Here is a 19,144-nt window from a genome sequence, read left to right as displayed (position 1 = left end):
GTACTAAAATGATCAACATTCAAACGAATAAATGATGACCAAAATGGTTCTGAAGACATTCTTCTTCTAAAATAGCCTCTCATGAAGTGATATTGGGATTTCAGATGCTAATGATGCGATATCAGTAAGGAGCAGTAGAGAGACGAAGCTCTCAAGGGATGGTCCCTAAGAGATCATTTATGTCTTGTCCTATTTCCCTGGGGAAAAAGTAATTAAACTGCCTCTAGGGACCTAGTTGGAGATTTTGAGAATGTACCCATGTTTGTGCATTACTTATTGTTCTTATTTCTTTTTAATTTTCTAATTAAATCATAATTTACATAGAATAATATCCAATTTTAGCATATAGATCTATGAGTTTGGTGATGTGTCTATGGTCATATAACCCCTACCAAACTCATGATGTCGATCAGCTCCATCTCTTATAAATATTCCACTGAGCTTGTTTCTGGTGAGCCTGTGCTCCCACTGCATACTGTGGTCAAACTCTTCTACCTTACTGCTCCTGGCAACTGCTAAAGTGCTTTCTGTCAAAAAAAGATTGTAAGAAATAGAATACTACAGTTGCCTTAGATGTAGCTTTTTGTTTTCACTTAGAATGCATCTGAGACCATCCATCTTAATGCCTGTATCATAGTGAAATGCTCTTTATTGTAGAGTAGTATTCCATTATATATGGAACACATGTTATTTGTTCCCTAGTTGTGGAGCATTCGTGTTAGTTCCAATGTTTAACATGTACAAATAAAGCCACTCTAATTTAAATGATTAGTCAGTATAACTGTGTCTAGGCTGATGACATCTACAAGCAACTGAGGAGTGTGCCTTCAGCAATGGAAAGAGCCTCCTCATCCGATGAGCTGGAGGCCTTAAAGCTAAAACTGATGATTCCAAATGTCACAAAGAAGAATTCCTGCCTTCTACTTCAGACAGCCAATTTTCCTGGTGAAGTCAACTTCTCTTTCATTGGATTTCCAGTTTGAACTCCTCTACTGAATCCGGACTTCCCAATCCCTATGGTTATATGAGCCAATTGTTATAGTAAATCTCCTTATATTTATGTAGATAAAAATAAATCCAGGCAAGCTGTGGTGGCTCAGCAGGCAGAGCTCCTGCCTGCATGCCAGAGACCCGGGTTCGATTCCCGGTATCAGCACATGTAACAACAAAAATAAATAAATAAGCAAATAAATCCACCCTAAACAGCTGTCAAAAATTCTCTTGTGTTAACATGATATATATACGGGTGAGACTGCTTGGTCACATGGTGAATATATGGCTAACTGAATGAGAAACTGACAAATTGTTTCTGAAGTGGTGCTGCCATTATTAATCCCCCCAAAATATATTCTAATTGCTTCATAACCTTGTAAGTAGTTGGTATTAATAGATAGTTTTAAAATATAATTTCATTTTTATTTCACATCAATATTTGATTTTGTGAAGATCAAAAAGAAATCTCAAGAAGACTCCTTATCAAAATATTTCTTTAAAAATCGCCCATTTATCTTACTACCACAGATCTTCCCTGGGAATAACTTTGCCAACAGTGGAAATGAATACTTTCTCTGCACAGTCACCTCTGAGTAGATATCCCAGAACAGAATTATGATTCTTTTCTCAATGTAAGCAACCAGTTCAAAAGTCATTCTGCAGTCTCGTGGTTTGGCATAAAATTTGAACAAGTTTTAAAACTTTAGCTTCTCATCTGTAAAATAGGGAGACCATAATTTCATGCATTTCATACCTAGAAAATCCTAAAGAAATCCACTAGAGCTAAAAACAAAACTTTTCAAAGTTGTAGGTCACCAGAAACAGGCAAAAAAAATCTTTCTTTGCACGGTAAAAATGAACAATGTAATAACAAAATTAAGAAAATTCCATTTATAATTTTATCAAAAATCATAAAATACATGGGAAACATTTAACTAAGAGATTCAAGGTTTGAACCCTGAAAACTGCAAAACACTGGTGAAAGAAATCAAAGAACACTAAAAAAAATGGAAAGACATCCCATTTTCATGGATTTGAAGATTTAGTATTGCTAAATGGCAGTACCTCCCAAAGTGATCTGCATACTTAGTACTTTTCCTAACAATATACTGATGACCTATTTTGCAGTAATGGGAAAGTTTTTCCTAAAATTCATACAGAATCACAAAGTACCTTGAGTCGCCAAAACAGTCTTGAAACCTGAAAAACAACATTGAGGAACTCACACATCTTGATTTCAAAACTGCCCTCAAAGCTAGAGTAATCAAAGCAGTGTACTGGCTTCAGGATAGACATATGGATCAATGGAATAGCATAGAGGATACAAAAATAAACCCACCTGTGCAGTGTGGCAGTGGCTCACTGGCAGAATTCTCACCAGCCATGCCAAAGATCCAGGTTTGATTCCCGGTGCCTGCATATGGAAAATTAAAAAATAAAAAAAGTAAACCCGCCTATCTATACATTGCTTTGAAGAATGGTGCCAGTACAATTGAGTGGGGGATAGAAAAGGTTCTTCCACAAATGCTGCTGGGATAACTCGAAAAATAGTGAAGTTGGACTCCTTCCTCCCATCTAATGAAAAAAAAAACAGCAACTGAAAATGGATCAAAGTCATGAATGCAAGTGCCAAAATATTTTAGAAAAAAAATTAGGGTCAAATCTTTGTGACCTTGGATTTGGCAATTGATTGTTAGATATAGTACCAAAAGCATAAGCACCTAACCAAGAAATAGATAAATTAGACTTCATAATAATCAAAAACTTTTGTACATCAAATGACACTCTAAAAATAGTGAAACAGCAACTTAAATATTTGGAAAAAGTATTTGCAAATCATATATATATATATATATATATATATATATATATTCTATATATTCTCTCTTTCTATATATATATAGAATTCTTGGCACTCGAAAAGGAAGACAAAGAACTCAATTGAAATTTTCAAAGGACTTGTATAGGCATCACTTCAAAAAGTTATACAAGCACAGGAAAAATTATTAAGCATCATAAGTCATTATGGAAATGTAAATAAGAACCACAGTGAGACTCATTTCATATCCACTAGCATGTCTATAATTAAAAATATAGAAAGTGACAACTATTGGCAAGATGTGCAGAAATTAGCATGTCTATAATTAAAAATATAGAAAGTGACAACTATTGGCAAGATGTGCAGAAATTTGTTGCTGGTGGGTATGTAACTGGTGCAGTTACTAAAGAAAACAGTTGGTAGTTGTTCAATAGTTAAACATAGAATCTTCATATGACCCAGAAGTTCTGTTTCTATGTATATATCCAAAAGAATTAAAGCATGTATTCAAACCAGTACTTGAATATGTATGCCCACAGTAGCACTGTTCACAATAACCAAAAGGTGGAAACAACCTAAACAATCTAAATGAGCATCAGTGGATGAATGGGTAAACAAAATGCGATATATCCATACAGTGAAATATTATTTAGTCTTAAGAATGAATGAAGTGCTGGCATGTGCTTCAAAATGGATGAACCTAGAAAACCTTATGCTAAGTAAAAGAAGCCAGATTCAAAATGTTGCATATTATATGATTCAATTTCTATCAAATACCCAGAATAAGTAAATCCATGGAGACAGAAAGCAGATTAGTGGTTGACAATGGCTGAGGCAATGGGGAAATGTGGAATGACTGCTGAAATGGGACAGGGTGTTTTGGGGGGATGAAAATGTTTTGGAACTACAAGTGATGATCGTTGCACATTTTGAATGTGCAAAATGCAACTGAATTGTACACTTAAAAATGGCTAATTTTCTGTTGTGTAAACTTCATAGCAATTAAAAACAAAAGGAAAGGGGAGATTAGACTGGCACAGAAAAGCAGAAGGCAATGTGAACACGAAGGTAAAAATTGGAGTGAGCTGTCATGAATCAAAAATGCCACCAGCTACTGGAAAATAAGTGACCAGGATAGATCTGCCCTAGAGCCACTAGAGAGAGGGCACCCCTGCCGATACCTTGATCTCAGCCCAGTGAAATCGATTTCATTCATTTCATCTCCATAACTGTGAGAGAACAAATGTGTACTGTTTCAAGCCCCAGGTATCTGTTTTGACAGCTGCAATAGGAAACAGATGTTAAATTTTGACAGCTGCCATAGGAAACTAACATTAAATCTATGTGGTATGAAACCTCTGGATATCAGGGTTGATTTGTTACAGCAGCATGACCTAAACTGCCCTGAGTCATACGAGGTATAATTTGCTGTGGCATGATTTTTTAAAAATCTATGCTCAGTATTTTACAAATTGATGGTAAACGTTTGGATTCAGTTACCTTTATGATTCATTAATTAGTTCAAAATCTTTATTGAGCCCCAACTATGTTCTAGGAATGAGTTTTCATTAGCAAGCAAATCACATACTCTCCCAGTCAGCAAAGAAATTTTATTTGTCAGGGGGACAAATTAAAGAAACAAAAATGCACTAAAATATACAATAATGCATTTTGTTTTCATTGTAAAGGACAAAAAGATAGAGATAAGAATTTATGACCCTAATTGTGTTGAAGTTGGCTCACGTCAATTGGTTCTTTCACTCAATTTAGACACTTTTTGAGCTCTTCTCTGTAATCAACACAAGATTCTGAGAATACAAACCTAAATGAGTTCATATGTTTTGTCTTGAAGGGTTCATAATTCACTGTTAATGATAAAGCATAACGAAAATGCAATATAATTAAAAGGGACTCAATAGTCCTATGGAGAAGTTTGCCAATACATAAAAGGAGTAAAAAATGGGGAGGGGAAAGGAATGGAAAGGTAAAAGAATATAACATTTTTTGATCAACTGTGATGTGTCAAGAACGGTGCTCATTTCTGGATCATTCAATACACATCTAATGAAGTTCTTCGAGGAAGACATTATTTTTCTCCAAAAAATTTCAGAGCATTTAAATAACTTTTCCTATATAGAAAAGTATGTTTGGACTGGAATTCAAGTAAACTGTATTCTCCCTCAAAACTTATTTTGATTTTTGGTAACCCAACTATTTTATTTACATTTTGAGGCAGAATGAGAATTCACACTTAAAAAATTGTGAAATAAAATCGTGTTGTAGACATTTGATGGTATTTGTCTTTATATCTCCTTCCCTCCTGTCAACAGCATCCAGATTTTCTCATGAGGACCTCTCTACCTTAGTTAAAGTAAATAATACTAAATGCCATAAAAGCAAGCTCCCAAATCACAGAGGCTTCATCATGGTGCATTCATTTATTCATGTACTGTTCACCTGGTTGGTCTATGGTAACTCACACAGTGATTCAATGAATCAAATTCTTTCCACTGAGTGGTTTCACATACCGGGTGGTGAGAAAGAGTCACATGGGGGTAGGGCTTGGAAGTAGCACATATAATGACTATTCACATTTCATTAACAAGAACACATCATAAGGCACAACTAATTGGAAGAGCTCTGAGAAATTAAGCCTAGTGAAGTGCTACAGAGGAGAAGGTATATTGCTTGCTAAGCATCTGAGCAGTTTTTCCATTGTGATGGTTATATGGTCATCAAATATCAATTTTACTCTTAACACAGACACAGAACGTATTACCCACCTCCACCAGGGGACAAATAAAGCCTCTGTAATCACTATAAAATTTCAGTATCTAGACTATGGAAAGGTTTCTTTGCTTCAAGTCCAGATGTGGTCCAGCAATTTAAGAACTGAAAAGAAAACTTAGCCCACCTGACATTCAAACCCAATATACATTGGAGCAGTGTAAGCATAAATAAGAGAAGACTCCCATTAATAAAAGAGAAGAATGGAAGACAGATTGGTCAGTTCTGAAATTTTGTTGATTTGGCATTACAAAGGCCCTCAACCTTGGAGATGGAAAATATTTCTTCATAAGATCCTGATTCTCTCTATGGGGAGAAATCTATTTTGCAATGTTTCCTTTGTCACTGTTATAAATTCACAGATGTGTTTTCTTTTTATCCATTACTTTCAACCATGACTTCTGACACATATTCAAGAGAAGACTATGTCTAATGCAAAATTAACAAATGCTTTTTATTGACTCTGCAGTATCTCGGAAAGTTTTCTGTCAATTTACAGTAATTCTAAAAGTATGTAATTATTTAAAATGACATTAAAGATGGGTCTGGTAGGAGAAATATCACCATCAAACACAATAATGAATATTTGTATTATACCACACTACTGTACAAATACCAGTACAACCAACTTTGCATATTCAAGTACAATTTTACAGGTATTGACTTTGATGTTGTAATTTCTAATTTTATGGAAAGAAAAAAGAAGACGTGAGTACATGTACCTGTTGGTTACTTTAGCACAGAATGGAGCTCCCTGGAGGCCAAAGTTAAATGCATAAGGATTGTGTATTTTATTCCTCTATTGAACATGCATTATGTTTATTACTAACAGATATGGGCATGATATTATATATGGATATTTACAAGCAATGAAATTAATTTTTTTTGCATTGGCAGGCACCAGGTGGGTATTGAACCCGGGTCCCTGGCATGGCAGGCGAGAACGCTGCCAGCTGAGCCCTCATGGCCCACCCTGAAGTTAATTTTATAATCAGTATGTATGAAGCAAATTTTCTAATTATTCTTGATATGAAACTTTTAAATAATTTCATTTTAATGACTTACTAAAGTAAAATATAATTTATTCAATGACTTATTTGACACTTACTGAGACATCTTTTCTAAAAAAAAATCAATGAGATGGCTTGAGATAATATACTGAATGATATGACTTCCAGAAAATCATTGCGTCCAAACATGGGAAGTGCCAGTTATGAAGAAAATATAGATATTTTGTTTGTCCACCAGGGACATTCAGCAAAGCGGAAAATTAAATGAGCCTCTTCAAATGCTTTGAAAGTTTAGCCTGAAGGTTCATATTATTTATAAGAAACTATAATTATCAGCAGTTTGAAGATGCAACATATTGATAGAATTGGGCTTAAAAATTAATTTATTAATTCATTTAACAAATATTTAAAGCAAGTCTACCATGCATCAGACACTCATTAGGTATTTGGGAATGTGTTGTGAACAAAAGATGCAAAGCCACTCTGGTTGGTAAAGAGTGGTAATAGCACTCTAGTTTACATGCTAGTTGGGTAATAGAGATACCAAACATGGAAAATATAAAATAGGTGAGCAGAGGGAAGGATTATGAAGAACAACACAAGCTGAGGAGACAGTGTGCATGGGAAGGGGTGATGAGCAGCACTAACCATTTCAAAGTATTTACACACAGAAAACAATGTATAGCATTCTTGATATTTTCAGTGCGCGTTTTTAAACAGGGTGAAAATTTGGTACTCATGGACATTGTATGACCCAATTGAGAATTGTTTTGAATTTCTGTACATTTTCCTTGTTCTCTTTCTGCTTTACCTTTTGGAAAATGGTAAAGTGAACATGTTAGTTTACAAAATGACTCGGTCAAAACGGAAGTAATCATTTATATAAGGTGTAATATTTATGTATCTCTTAGTAAAATGTGTCAATAAAATAAAGCACATACCTTCATTTACAATTATATCATATTTTCTCCAATTAGGATTCTTCAAGTATTTACTCAGAAAAATAAATTAAGGGCAGGCAATGGTAGCTTGGCAGCAGAATTCTCACCTGCCATGCCAGAGACCCGGGTTCAATTCCTGGTGCCTGCCCCCCCAAAAAAATTAAATTAAAAATAAATTAAATAAATGGGATTTTAAAATGTAAGCCTTAATATGTGACTTCCTGCATGGAGAAGATCTGATTAGATTGAAATTATATTGTGTATCATTAGAAATTAAAATTTCAAACCTTGAAATAATTTTGCCTTCTCAATAACCTTGCATGCGCTCTTGACCTCTTTATTTCTTAGGCCGTAGACCAGAGGGTTCAGCATGGGGATGACGATAGCATAGAAGGTGGATGCTATTTTGTCTGTGTCCATGGAATGACTGGAGCTGGGCTGTAGGTACATGAAAATGATTGTTCCATAGAAGATAGAGACTGCAGTGAGGTGGGAAGCACAAGTGGATAAAGCCTTCTGGTGTCCCTCACGTGGATGCATCTTCAAGATCGTGATAAATATGAACAGGTAGGAAATCAGAATAACCAGAAGAGCAAAAAATACATTGAAGCTTGATATATAAACAAGAATCATCTCATTAATATGTTTATCAGAGCAAGAGAGAGCCATGACTGCTGGAATATCACAGAAAAAGTGATGGATCACCTTGGACCTACAGAAAGAGAGGTGGAATGTGTCCCCAGTGTGGATGGAGGCATTCAGGAAGCCACAGAAATAGGACCCCACTGCCAACTGGACACACACACTTGTGGTCATGGTGGTGGTGTAATGTAGGGGTTTACACACTGCTGCATAGCGGTCATAAGCCATTGAGGCCAACAGGTAACTTTCCACAGTGGCAAATCCTGCAAAAAAGAACATCTGAGCAGCACATGCATTGTAGGAGATGACCTTATCTCCTGTGAGGAACCCAGCCATCACCTTGGGAGTGACAGCTGAGGAGTAACCAAAGTCCACCAGAGAAAGGTTACAGAGGAAAAAGTACATGGGAGTGTGGAGTCGAGAGTCCAAGAGAATCAATACAATCATCCCCAGGTTCCCACATACACTGATGAGGTAAATGATGGTGAACACTGCAAACAGGGGACCCTGCAGTTCTGGGGCATCGGTTAGTCCCAGCAGGATGAACTCAGTCACTTCTGTGCTGTTCTCTGTTGAAAGTATTTGAGAAGCAGGAGATGCCTTGAAGCTATAAGAAATAGAAGAACAGAGTTTTAAGTGAGGAGTAGATAGAAGCAAATTTGAGAGATATCATAGGCATTATTTTCAGTACAGCAAATATTTGTACTTCAAGACACTCCTTACCTAAAACATGGACTTCACAACTAAATTTAAAGCACAAATTATTACTGTGTACAAACTATTGAAACTGAATAATGTTCACAGATCATCTTCTATGATTTTCAAGCTCATAAATTTGTAAAACGAGATGTGGAATACATAATGATTTGACCAAGATGACATAGCTGGAATGAAAATATCTGCCAATTCAGGTTTTCAGAGCCTTAATAAAACTTATACTTCTATGTTGTTTACATGTCCGACCTTGAAATAGCCTCTTGTTATTCATAGTAATGTATTATTCTCAACAACCATATAAAATCTATAAGCTGTGACTCTTATTTATGTGATGCAAGAGGCTGAGTTATTTAAGTTTACATAACTATTAACTGGCAAAGCAAAGATTTGTATCCGGGTTGTGATTCCCAAGTCCAATGTTCTTAACTAAATTTAAATAAAATTGAATTAAACTCAATTTATAATTATCATTGTTTCCATAGGACCAAACTCAGTATTTGGTATTTCACAGTGAGTTAATGCATGTATAAGTATAGTATATATAGATATACATATGGTGGGATAACTGCAACAGTAGGGAACTATACAATGAGAAAAGTCAGTTCTCTGGGTTCTGGGAAAACTGTATATGCTTTCAAATATCACTTACTACCTTGAAGTCATCGGTCCTGGTTTAGCATCTCTGAACCTCATTTTTTCCACCTATAAAATGAAGATGATACTAAAGCCTATATCAAAGGATTCTTGAGAATTAAATGATATAATGCATTTTAAAAATGAGTAAAATGTTTAGTAATTAGCACAGGCCGATTTAGTGTTAATACTATTACTAGGCTGGAATGATGCCTTCTACATTGGTTTGGGAAACTTAGGTGGCAACAGGCTTAAAGATTTGGGTGAGTTTTGAATTCTAGTAACCCCCTTCTTCAGTGAGACTGTTCCCACAACCATTTCCACTTAGATTTTCTGTACCCTCCATTGTTTCTGTCTGTCCTTCCCTCATCCATGAATGGCTTAGCTAGTCATTGCATGTGATTACTTGCTTCTGTTTTCCTTGTAATCCATATTTTGCTGGAACGAAAATCTCTTCAACTCGCTCTCGCTCTCACTACTATCATTCCAAATCTGAATCAGAGGGCTTGATAGTGAAACGTTCATGACTTGTGGGTTTTCTTTAACCGGAAGAAATGTCTGGTGGTGATCTCTGGATTTTAAAATATTTTTTGAATCTTTTATTGTGTCAGAACAGTGATTTCTGTTTGCATATGATGCCTTTGGCTGCTCTACCCTATTGTTCTTAATCCAAAGTACAGTTGTGAAACTGTACTTTGTAAGCTTAACCCAAAAAAATTAATATGTTTGCCGTCCTTCAGCATACATAATTACTTTCAGCATAGGATACGTTTGATAGTCAATGACACACACACACATCCTTAATTAATCCTTACAGATTCACAAAAACCTGATAAAGAAGGTACTATTTTGATTTCCATTTTACCATTGAGGGAACTGAATTCAAGAATTTACATGACACTTCTCAATTATACACCTGACACGAATAAAATTCAAGATTCAAGAATCAAACGTATTTCTGACCAAACAAAACCACTACTTTTAATGACCTCACTGTCAGTGTTTCTATACCTCATTGTCAGTGTAGATGGACCAGTAATAATAAGGGTGAGGTTACGTGGAATCTATTAGATTGGAATATAGATGTTACTAATTGAAGATCCTTCTCTGGCTTAAAGTATCATTTCACTGTATTCTGTCATTTTCTTTTTACCTATAATAAGAGACAATGAGATAGTGAATAGGTGAAATCACTATTTACTCAATCAGAGCATTATCTACCCTTTTTTAAAATTCATCTTTAAGAAATGAGCATGAGGTTTCTTAATTATCACTAAACTCCCTACTCATAAAGTTTTGTCATTTGTAAACTGGTCCCACCTCAGTATATCAGAAAGATGCTCAAGACATCTAATTTTCCACTCAAGGAACTTATTATAGATATAGTTGACCCAATAAAAGAGTATATGGAATATTGATTCTTACCTTGCTCCTTGGAAACAAGGAAACATCAATCTCTAATCATAAATCTGAAGTGAGAAATTCAACCACAAAATCATGCTAAATGAGTCCTCTGTCAGATATTGGTCAAATAGTTCCACAATATCTACAGCAGGAAAAGATGAAGGAAAGGACATGAACATGGGGCCAGGAAACTGGGTTCCAATCCGAATCTACAGACATTCTTTCAATCTCCTTAGAGAAGTCTTTTACTTCCTCCTATTTGTACAGTGAGCATAATAAAATTCCCTCTTTTGTATAGTTCACAGAACTGTGGCTGTGAAGACAAAATGAGAGAAGGAAGCTGTCAAACAACTCACTAAGTGGTTACTGTTCTAAAGACAATACATTAAATATTTATCTAGGGGTATATTCCCTGCCAATGGTCACAGACTTATAGCACATCCTCATTTGGGGCAAGGTCTGTGTGTACTAAAATGATTCGCATTCTATGAATAAATGATGACCAAAATGGCTTGCAGACAGTCTTTTCCTTCTAAAATCATGACTCATTAAGTGGCATTAGGATTTCAGACGCTAATGATGGGATATCAATAGAGAGCTGTAGAGGCACAGAGCTCTCAAGGGATGTTCCCTATGAGAGCATCTATATCTCATCCTATTTTCTTGGGGAAGAAGCAATTAAACTGCCTGTTGGGGATCTGGTAGGATGTGTTAATGCACCCATGTTTGTGCATTACTTATTGTCATTTCTTCTCTTTCATTTTCTACTTAAATCATAATTTACATACAGTGATATCAAATTTTATCACATAGTACTAAGAGTTAAGTGATGTGCATATGTTCATGTAACCCCTACTAAACTCATGATGTCAATCAGCTCCATCACTTATAAAATATTCAACTGAGCTTTTTCTGGTGAGCCTGTTCTCCCACCTTGGGCTGGTTTAAAAGGATATATGCCTCATGAAGAAGGTTGTGATAAATATGAACTTCGACCACGTAATCAGTTACAGAAACGAGGACTGTAATGCTGTTTTGTTGATGTTATACTATTTAAGTTGTAAGATATCAAATTTAAGAGTGAATATTACCCAAGGACTTGCACCCTATTCTGGAGAGATTTAATGTCCTTCCAGCTATATATGCATGAGAGTTGAATATTGTTAGGTGAAAGAAAAATGTGTGTTTTGTTGTTTTTTATTTAAAAACTAGTTATGATTTAAGGTAGTATGTATAGCTGCCAAGTTGACAAGGGGTGAACGATCATGGCCAGGTTCATGTGTCTACTTGGCCAAGTGGTGGTACCTGTTTGTTTGGTTGGGCAAGTGCTGGCCTGTCTGTTGCAATGAGGACATTGCATAGAATTAAATCATGATCACGTCAGCTGCATCCACAGCTGATTCTATTTGTAATCAGCCAAAGGGGAGTGTTTTCTGCAATGAGTGATGTTTAATCTGATCACTGGAAGCCTTTTAAGGAGGATTCACAAGAGACAGGCTCTTACTACTTTGGCTGGCAAGCCTCTCCTGTGGAATTCATCCAGACCTTCCATCGGAATTGTCGGCTTCACAGACAGCCATGAGGATTTTGGACTCTGCGTTCCCGTGGTCACGTGAGACACTTTTATAAATTTATATTTGCAAGTGTTCTCTGTTGATTCTGTTTTTCTAGAGAACCCTAACTAATACACATCCCATACTGTTGTCAAACTTTCCTACCTTACTGCTCTTGGAAACCCCTAAACTGTTCTCTGTCAATGTAGAATGTAAGAAATAGAATCCTAAGGTTTCCTTAGAATGTAGTTTTTTTTCACTTAGAATGCATTTGAGATCCATCCATCTTATTAACAGTATCAGTGGAATCCTCCTTATTGTAGAGTAGTATTCCATTATATACAGAGCACATGTTGTTTTTTCCCCACTTGAGGGACATTTGTATTAGTTCCATTGTTTAACATTTGTGATTAAATCCACTCTAAACATCTGTCTAAAGTTCTTTTGTGTGAACACCATACCTAGGGGTTGGGTTGCTTTGTCACATGGTAAATATATGTTTAAAGAAGTAAGAAAATGACAAACTGTTTCTGAAATGGCTTTACCATTATACATTCCCACCAGAAATGTATTCCAATTGCTTCACACCCTTTTAAGTAGTTGGTGTTTTATGATGGTTTTAAAATCTAATTTAATTTTTATTTCACTTTAATATTTGATCTTCCTCAAAGAAATCTCAAGAAGTCTCCTTAGCAAAGTATTTCTTTAAAAAATTACCCATTTGTCTTACCAACACAGATCTTCCCTGGGAATGATTTTCCAACAATGGAAATGAATCCTCCTGTGCACAGTCATCTCTGAGTGCATATTCTAAAGCAGAATTATGATGTCTTTCTCCACGTAGGCAAATGTAGCAGTTAAAATTCATTCTGTGCAGTCTGCTGATTTGGCATGAAATTCAAGGATGTGATTTAAGCTTTTAAAACTTCAGCTTCTCTTCTGCAAAGAGGGAGACCATAATTTCATGTATTTTTGCAGAATTTTCTATAGATTATATGAAATAATATATATGCAAAGCTGAACACATCTTACACACATTAGGTGCTCGATAACATTAGATATTAATATCTATGATTTTTAAAATTTGATGTAAGAAGGAAAAAACAGTTCTTTTTTTTGCAGCATCAATCTACGACATATAGTTGGTTGGGAGATGTCAGAACTCATTGTCCAGATCTCCTTATTCAAACCTCTAGAAGCCTCTCAATAAAATGGTTTGACCCTAAAAAAGAAGTTGTTGTAAGCACTGACCTGCTTCCCCACATATACGTGTCCCATTTGCAGAGAAATGTTTCAAATAAACATGAGAATCATGTAAACAAACAAGAAAGTATACACTATTCAAATTGGGAAATAATTTAACATAAACTGTCTTTGAAGAAGCACAAACATTGGGCTTACTAGACAAAGATTTTAAATCTGCTCTCTTAAATATGTTAAATAGGAAACCTTGGAAAAGACATAAAGAGAACAACAATCCCATCAAATAAAAATAAAGATATTTGTACCAAAATATATGAGATAGCAGTTCCATAAGGAGAAGATAGAGAAAATGGAGCAGAAATTTACTTGAAGGAAAAATGACTAAATACTTCCTACAAATGATAAAATATATGAATGTACATATCCAAGGTTCGATGAACTGCTATATATTAAACACAGAGATCCACATCAACACATTATATTCCATATTTTAAGAGCCAAAGACAAAATGAAAACATCAAGAGAAAGGTAACTCATTATCTAAGGGATACTCAATAAGATCAATAGCCAATTTCTCATTAGAAACTCTGGAGGCAAGAAGGCAGTGAGATGACATATTTTAAAAACTGTCATGCAAGAATATGATGTCTAGCAAAATTGCCTTTCAAAATAAAGGAGAAGGCAGTGCGATGGTGGGTCAGTGGCAGAATTCTCGCCTGCCATGCAGGAGACCTGGGTTTGATTTCTGGTGCCTACCTATGCAAAAAGGAAAAAAAAAGTAAATGAGAATAGGTGCGCAGGTGGCTCAGTGGTAGAATGGTTGTCTTATATGCAGGAGACCCAGTTTCGATACCCAGATCATGCACCTAAAAGAAAAAAGAAGTAAATAAGAAATCAAGCCACTACCAGATAAATAAAAGTTTTAAAAATTGTTAGTAGAATTGACCTACAATAAATGCTAAGGGGGATTCCTCACGCTGTTGTGCATGGTCATTGGATAATAACTTGAGGCCACACAAAGAAATAAAGAGACTAGGAAAAGTGACTTCACATTAAATATATAAGCGAGTATGATTGTATTTTTGGTTTATAACTCCCCTATTGTACTCACATAATTTAAAATACAGTGCATGTAACAGTAGTTATGAGCCTATGCTAATGATCACACAACAAAAAAAGATGTCATTGGTGAGAATACTGATAGAAAGGAAGAAATGAAAGAGATCTATAATAACATATTTTACATTATTAAACTATTGAAGCAAGGTTGTCATTATTAAAACTCAATGGTAGAATAGAGTAACATGAGATTAGCCCTGCTGTCCGGAAAAGTTAGGGAAGGGACAGGAGGGTGACTGAGGTGGCAATTCGGGAGTGTGGCTGACCTGGGACAGCCTTCTGTACCACATGGGGCAGCCCAAGTTGCAGAAGCTGAGTAACTGAGAGGCAGAAAGCTGGAGCCTGTCAAGGAGGTATGGAGCCTGCAGGAGTGCACGGATGGGACCCAGGGACTAGGAAGTAAGCTAGGTTGTGTTCCTTGGGCACACTACCCTCAACAGCATAGCCCTATAACAGGCAACTCACTGCACAGCAAATGCACCCAAAGCCCATCACCCATTCACATCAACGGGTTCCAGGCATCCCCAATCCACCAGCACCCAATGCATATATCTGCCCCACATCCCCACCCCAAGAGGAGCAGAATCCACATCTCCTGCACCCCTCCTGAGCACTACATCCTCCACCCTGTTGCATACAGGTTGTTGCCAGTGCATAAAGGCTACGGGCACTAAACTCCATAATCAGGCCACCCTTGCTCCATACATATTCTTGCACAACCTTACCTCACCCCCCACCCCAAGTTTTAGTTGACAGTACTCCTGTGCCTGTGAATGTGCACAGGCTCCCAGTCACATCATTCAGCTCTGGGAATCTCACCTTATAGCAGTCCTAGAACTGCACATGTGCACAGCTCTCAGCCACATTTCCCAGCCCTGAGAAAGGGCTGACATGCACAGCTGGGTCACAGCTGCTCTCAATCCATGAAGGCAGAATGACAACATGCTGCCATAGCTTTAGGCATGTGCACAAAGGACCCCATGCCTTAGGTCAGTGCACACCAGGGAGGAAAGGAGGCAGTAGTATGATATATTCAAGATTCTAAAAGAGAAAGACTTCCAGCCAAGAATTCTATACCCAGCCAAATTTTCATTCAAAACTGAAGGAGAGATTAAAGTTTTCACAGACAAAGAAGTCCTGAAAGAATTTGTGAATAAGGAACTGGCCCTACAAGAAATATTAACAGGAGTTCTGCTGGTTGAAAAAAATAGACAGGAGAAGGAGAGCTGTAAGAAGACATGGAATTGAAGCATACTACTAAGGGTAATTTAAAGAATATAAACAGAAAGCGAGAAAAGAATATATAGATCTGACAAATAAAATAAAAAAGATAAGATGGTGGATACAAGAAATTCCTTTCCAGTAATAACTTTGAATGTTAATGGAATAAATTTACCAATTAAAAGATACATATTGGCAGAATGGATTAAGAAACATAACACAGCTATATGCTGGATGACAAGAGACTCACCTTAGACATAAGGATACAAACAGATTAAAAGCGAAAGGATGGAAAAAGACTTTCCACATGAACTGTAGCCAAAGGAGAGCAGGAGTAGCTATACTATAGACTTTAAATATAAAGACATCATAAGAGACAAAGAAAGACACTATACACTAATTAAAGGGTAAATTCACCAAGAAGATATAACAATCATAAATGTTTATGCTCTCAATCAAGGAGCTCCAAAGTACATGAGACAGTCATTGGCAAAATTGAAGGAAGCGATAGATGTTTCAACAATAATAGTTGGAGACTTCAATACACCACTCTCCTCCATAGAGAGAACAACCAAGCAGAAGATCAACAAGGAAATAGAGAAGTTAAATAACTTGATAAATGAATTAGACCTAACATATATATATATACATAGGAATGAATTAGACCTAACATATATATATATATATATATATAAGATAGGAATCAAAGGTAACTGCCTCAATATGATAAAGGGAATATATGAAAAACTGATAGCAAGCACTGTACTGAACAGAAAGAGACTGAAGGGTTTTGCCCTTAAGATCAGGTACAAGATAAGGATACCCACTGTCACCACTATTATTCAACATTGTGCTAGAAGTTCTAACTAGAGCAATCAGGAAGGACAAAGAAGTAAAAGGCATCCAAACTGGAAAGGAAAAGGTAAAGCTCTCATTATTTGCAGATGATATGATACCATACTTGGAAGATCCTGAGAAATCTACAGCAAAGTTACCTAAGCTAATAGACAAATTCATCAAGGCGGTAGGATACAAAATTAATGTGCAAAAAATCAGTATCATAAGCAATGAGCTAGCTGAGGAGTCAGTTAAAGAAAAAATTCTATTCAAAATAGCAACTAAAAGAATCAAGTACTTAGGAATGAACTTAACTAGAGATGCAAAGGGCTTGTACACAGAAAAAGACCTATATATATAGGTCTTTGTATCCAAAGCATAAGGATATACATTCTTCTTTACTGCTCATGGAATATTCTCCAGAATAGATCATATACTAGGGCACAAAACAGGTCTTTATAAATTTAAAAACATTGAAATTATTCAAAGCACTTTCTCTGATAACAATGGAATGAAGCTGGATCTCAATAAGCGCCAAAGAAGGAGAACATTCACAAATATATAGAGATTAAATAACACCCTCTTAAACAATCAGTGGGTCAAAGAAGAAATTGCTAGAGAAATCAGTAACTATCTGGAGAGGAATAAAAATGAGAATACAACTTACCAGAACTTATGGGATGTGGCAAAGGCTGTGCTGAAAGGGAAATTTATTGCCTAAATGCCTATATTAAAAACCAAGGAAGAGCAAAAATGGAGGACTTAACAGCACACCTGGAGAAACTTGAGAAATGAGAAAGGTCAGTAAAGTAACCCAAGAGCAAATAGAAAAAGAAAAATAACAAAGATTAAAGCAGAGATAAATGAATGGTAGAACAAAAGAACAATAGAAAAAATAAAAAAAGCCACAAGAAAGGTTCTTTAAGAAAATCGAAATTGATAGGCCACTAGCAAGATGGACCAAAAAGAGAGAGAGAGAGAGGATGCAAATAAAGAAAATCAGAAATGAGAAGGGGTGCAATACCCCAAACCCTGAAGAACTATAAGAAATCATAAGAGGATACTATGAAAAACTATCTGCCAACAAACTAGAGACTTAGATGAAATGGACAAATTCCTGGAGACACACAAAGAAGCTACACTGACTCAGGAAGGAATAGAAGATCTCAACAAACCAATCACAAGTAAAGAGAGTCAATCAGTCATCAAAAATCTTCCTACAAGGGAAAGCCCAGAGCCAGATGGCTTCACAAGGAATTTTATCAAACATTCCAAAAAGGGCTAACACCAATTCTGCTCAAATGTCTCCCAAAAATTGAGGAAAAAGGAACTCTACTTAACTCATTTTATCAAGCTAATGTTATTTAAATATCAAAACAGGGTAAAGATGCTATGAGAAAGGCAAACGACAGGACAATATCCCGAGTGAATGTAGATGCAAAAATTCTCAATAAAATATTAGCAAGTCAAATTGAACAACAAGTTAAAAGAATTCTTTTATGGTATATAATTATATACCATAACCAAGTGGGATTTATACCAGGAATACAAGGGTGGTTCAACACATGAAAATCAATTAATGTAGTACAGTACATTAAAAAATGGAAAGGGAAAAAATCACATGATCATCTCAGTTGATGCTGAAAAAGCATTCAACAAAATTCAGCATCCTTTTATGATAAAAACACTTCAAAAGATAGGAATCAAAGGTAACTGCTTCAATATGATAAAGGGAATGTATGAAAAACTGATAGCAAGCACTGTACTGAACAGAAAGAGACTGAAGGGTTTTTCCCTTAAGATCAGGTACAAGATAAGGATGCCCACTGTCACCACTATTATTCAACATTGTGCTAGAAGTTCTAACTAGAGCAATCAGGAAGGACAAAGAAGTAAAAGGTATCCAAATTGTAAAGGAAAAAGCAAAGCTCTCATTATTTGCAGATGATATGATACCATACTTGGAAGATCCTGAGAAATCTACAGCAAAGTTACCTAAGCTAATAGACAAATTCATCAAGGCGGTAGGATATAAAATTAATTTGCAAAAAATCAGTATCATGAGCAATGAGCTAGCTGAGGAGTCAGTTAAGGAAAAAAATCCATTCAAAATAGCAACTAAAAGAATCAAGTACTTAGGAATGAACTTAACTAGAGATGCAAAGGACTTGTACACAGAAAACTATGTAACATTGCTAAAAGAAATCAAAAGAGATCTAAATAGGTGGAGTGACATTCCCTGCTCATGGATAGGAAAGCTAAATA

The 19,144-nt window shown here is 35.9% G+C and overlaps 1 protein-coding gene across 1 annotated transcript; it reads right to left on the bottom strand.

The window, feature by feature from the left end:
- Positions 1–7,823: 7,823 nt before the first annotated feature.
- Positions 7,824–10,067, bottom strand: LOC143645570 (olfactory receptor 5B2-like). The gene is made up of 2 exons (XM_077114855.1): positions 9,949–10,067; positions 7,824–8,799 (listed from the first exon to the last, which is right to left on the bottom strand). The coding sequence occupies exons 1-2, from the start codon at positions 10,065–10,067 to the stop codon at positions 7,824–7,826; spliced, it is 1,095 nt and encodes a 364-aa protein (XP_076970970.1).
- Between the last annotated feature and the right edge of the window lie 9,077 nt (positions 10,068–19,144).

The sequence above is a fragment of the Tamandua tetradactyla genome, chromosome 9 (assembly GCF_023851605.1).
Source record: "Tamandua tetradactyla isolate mTamTet1 chromosome 9, mTamTet1.pri, whole genome shotgun sequence".
In the NCBI taxonomy this organism is placed as follows: Eukaryota; Metazoa; Chordata; class Mammalia; order Pilosa; family Myrmecophagidae; genus Tamandua; species Tamandua tetradactyla.
This window is presented reverse-complemented; position numbering and strand designations above follow the sequence as displayed.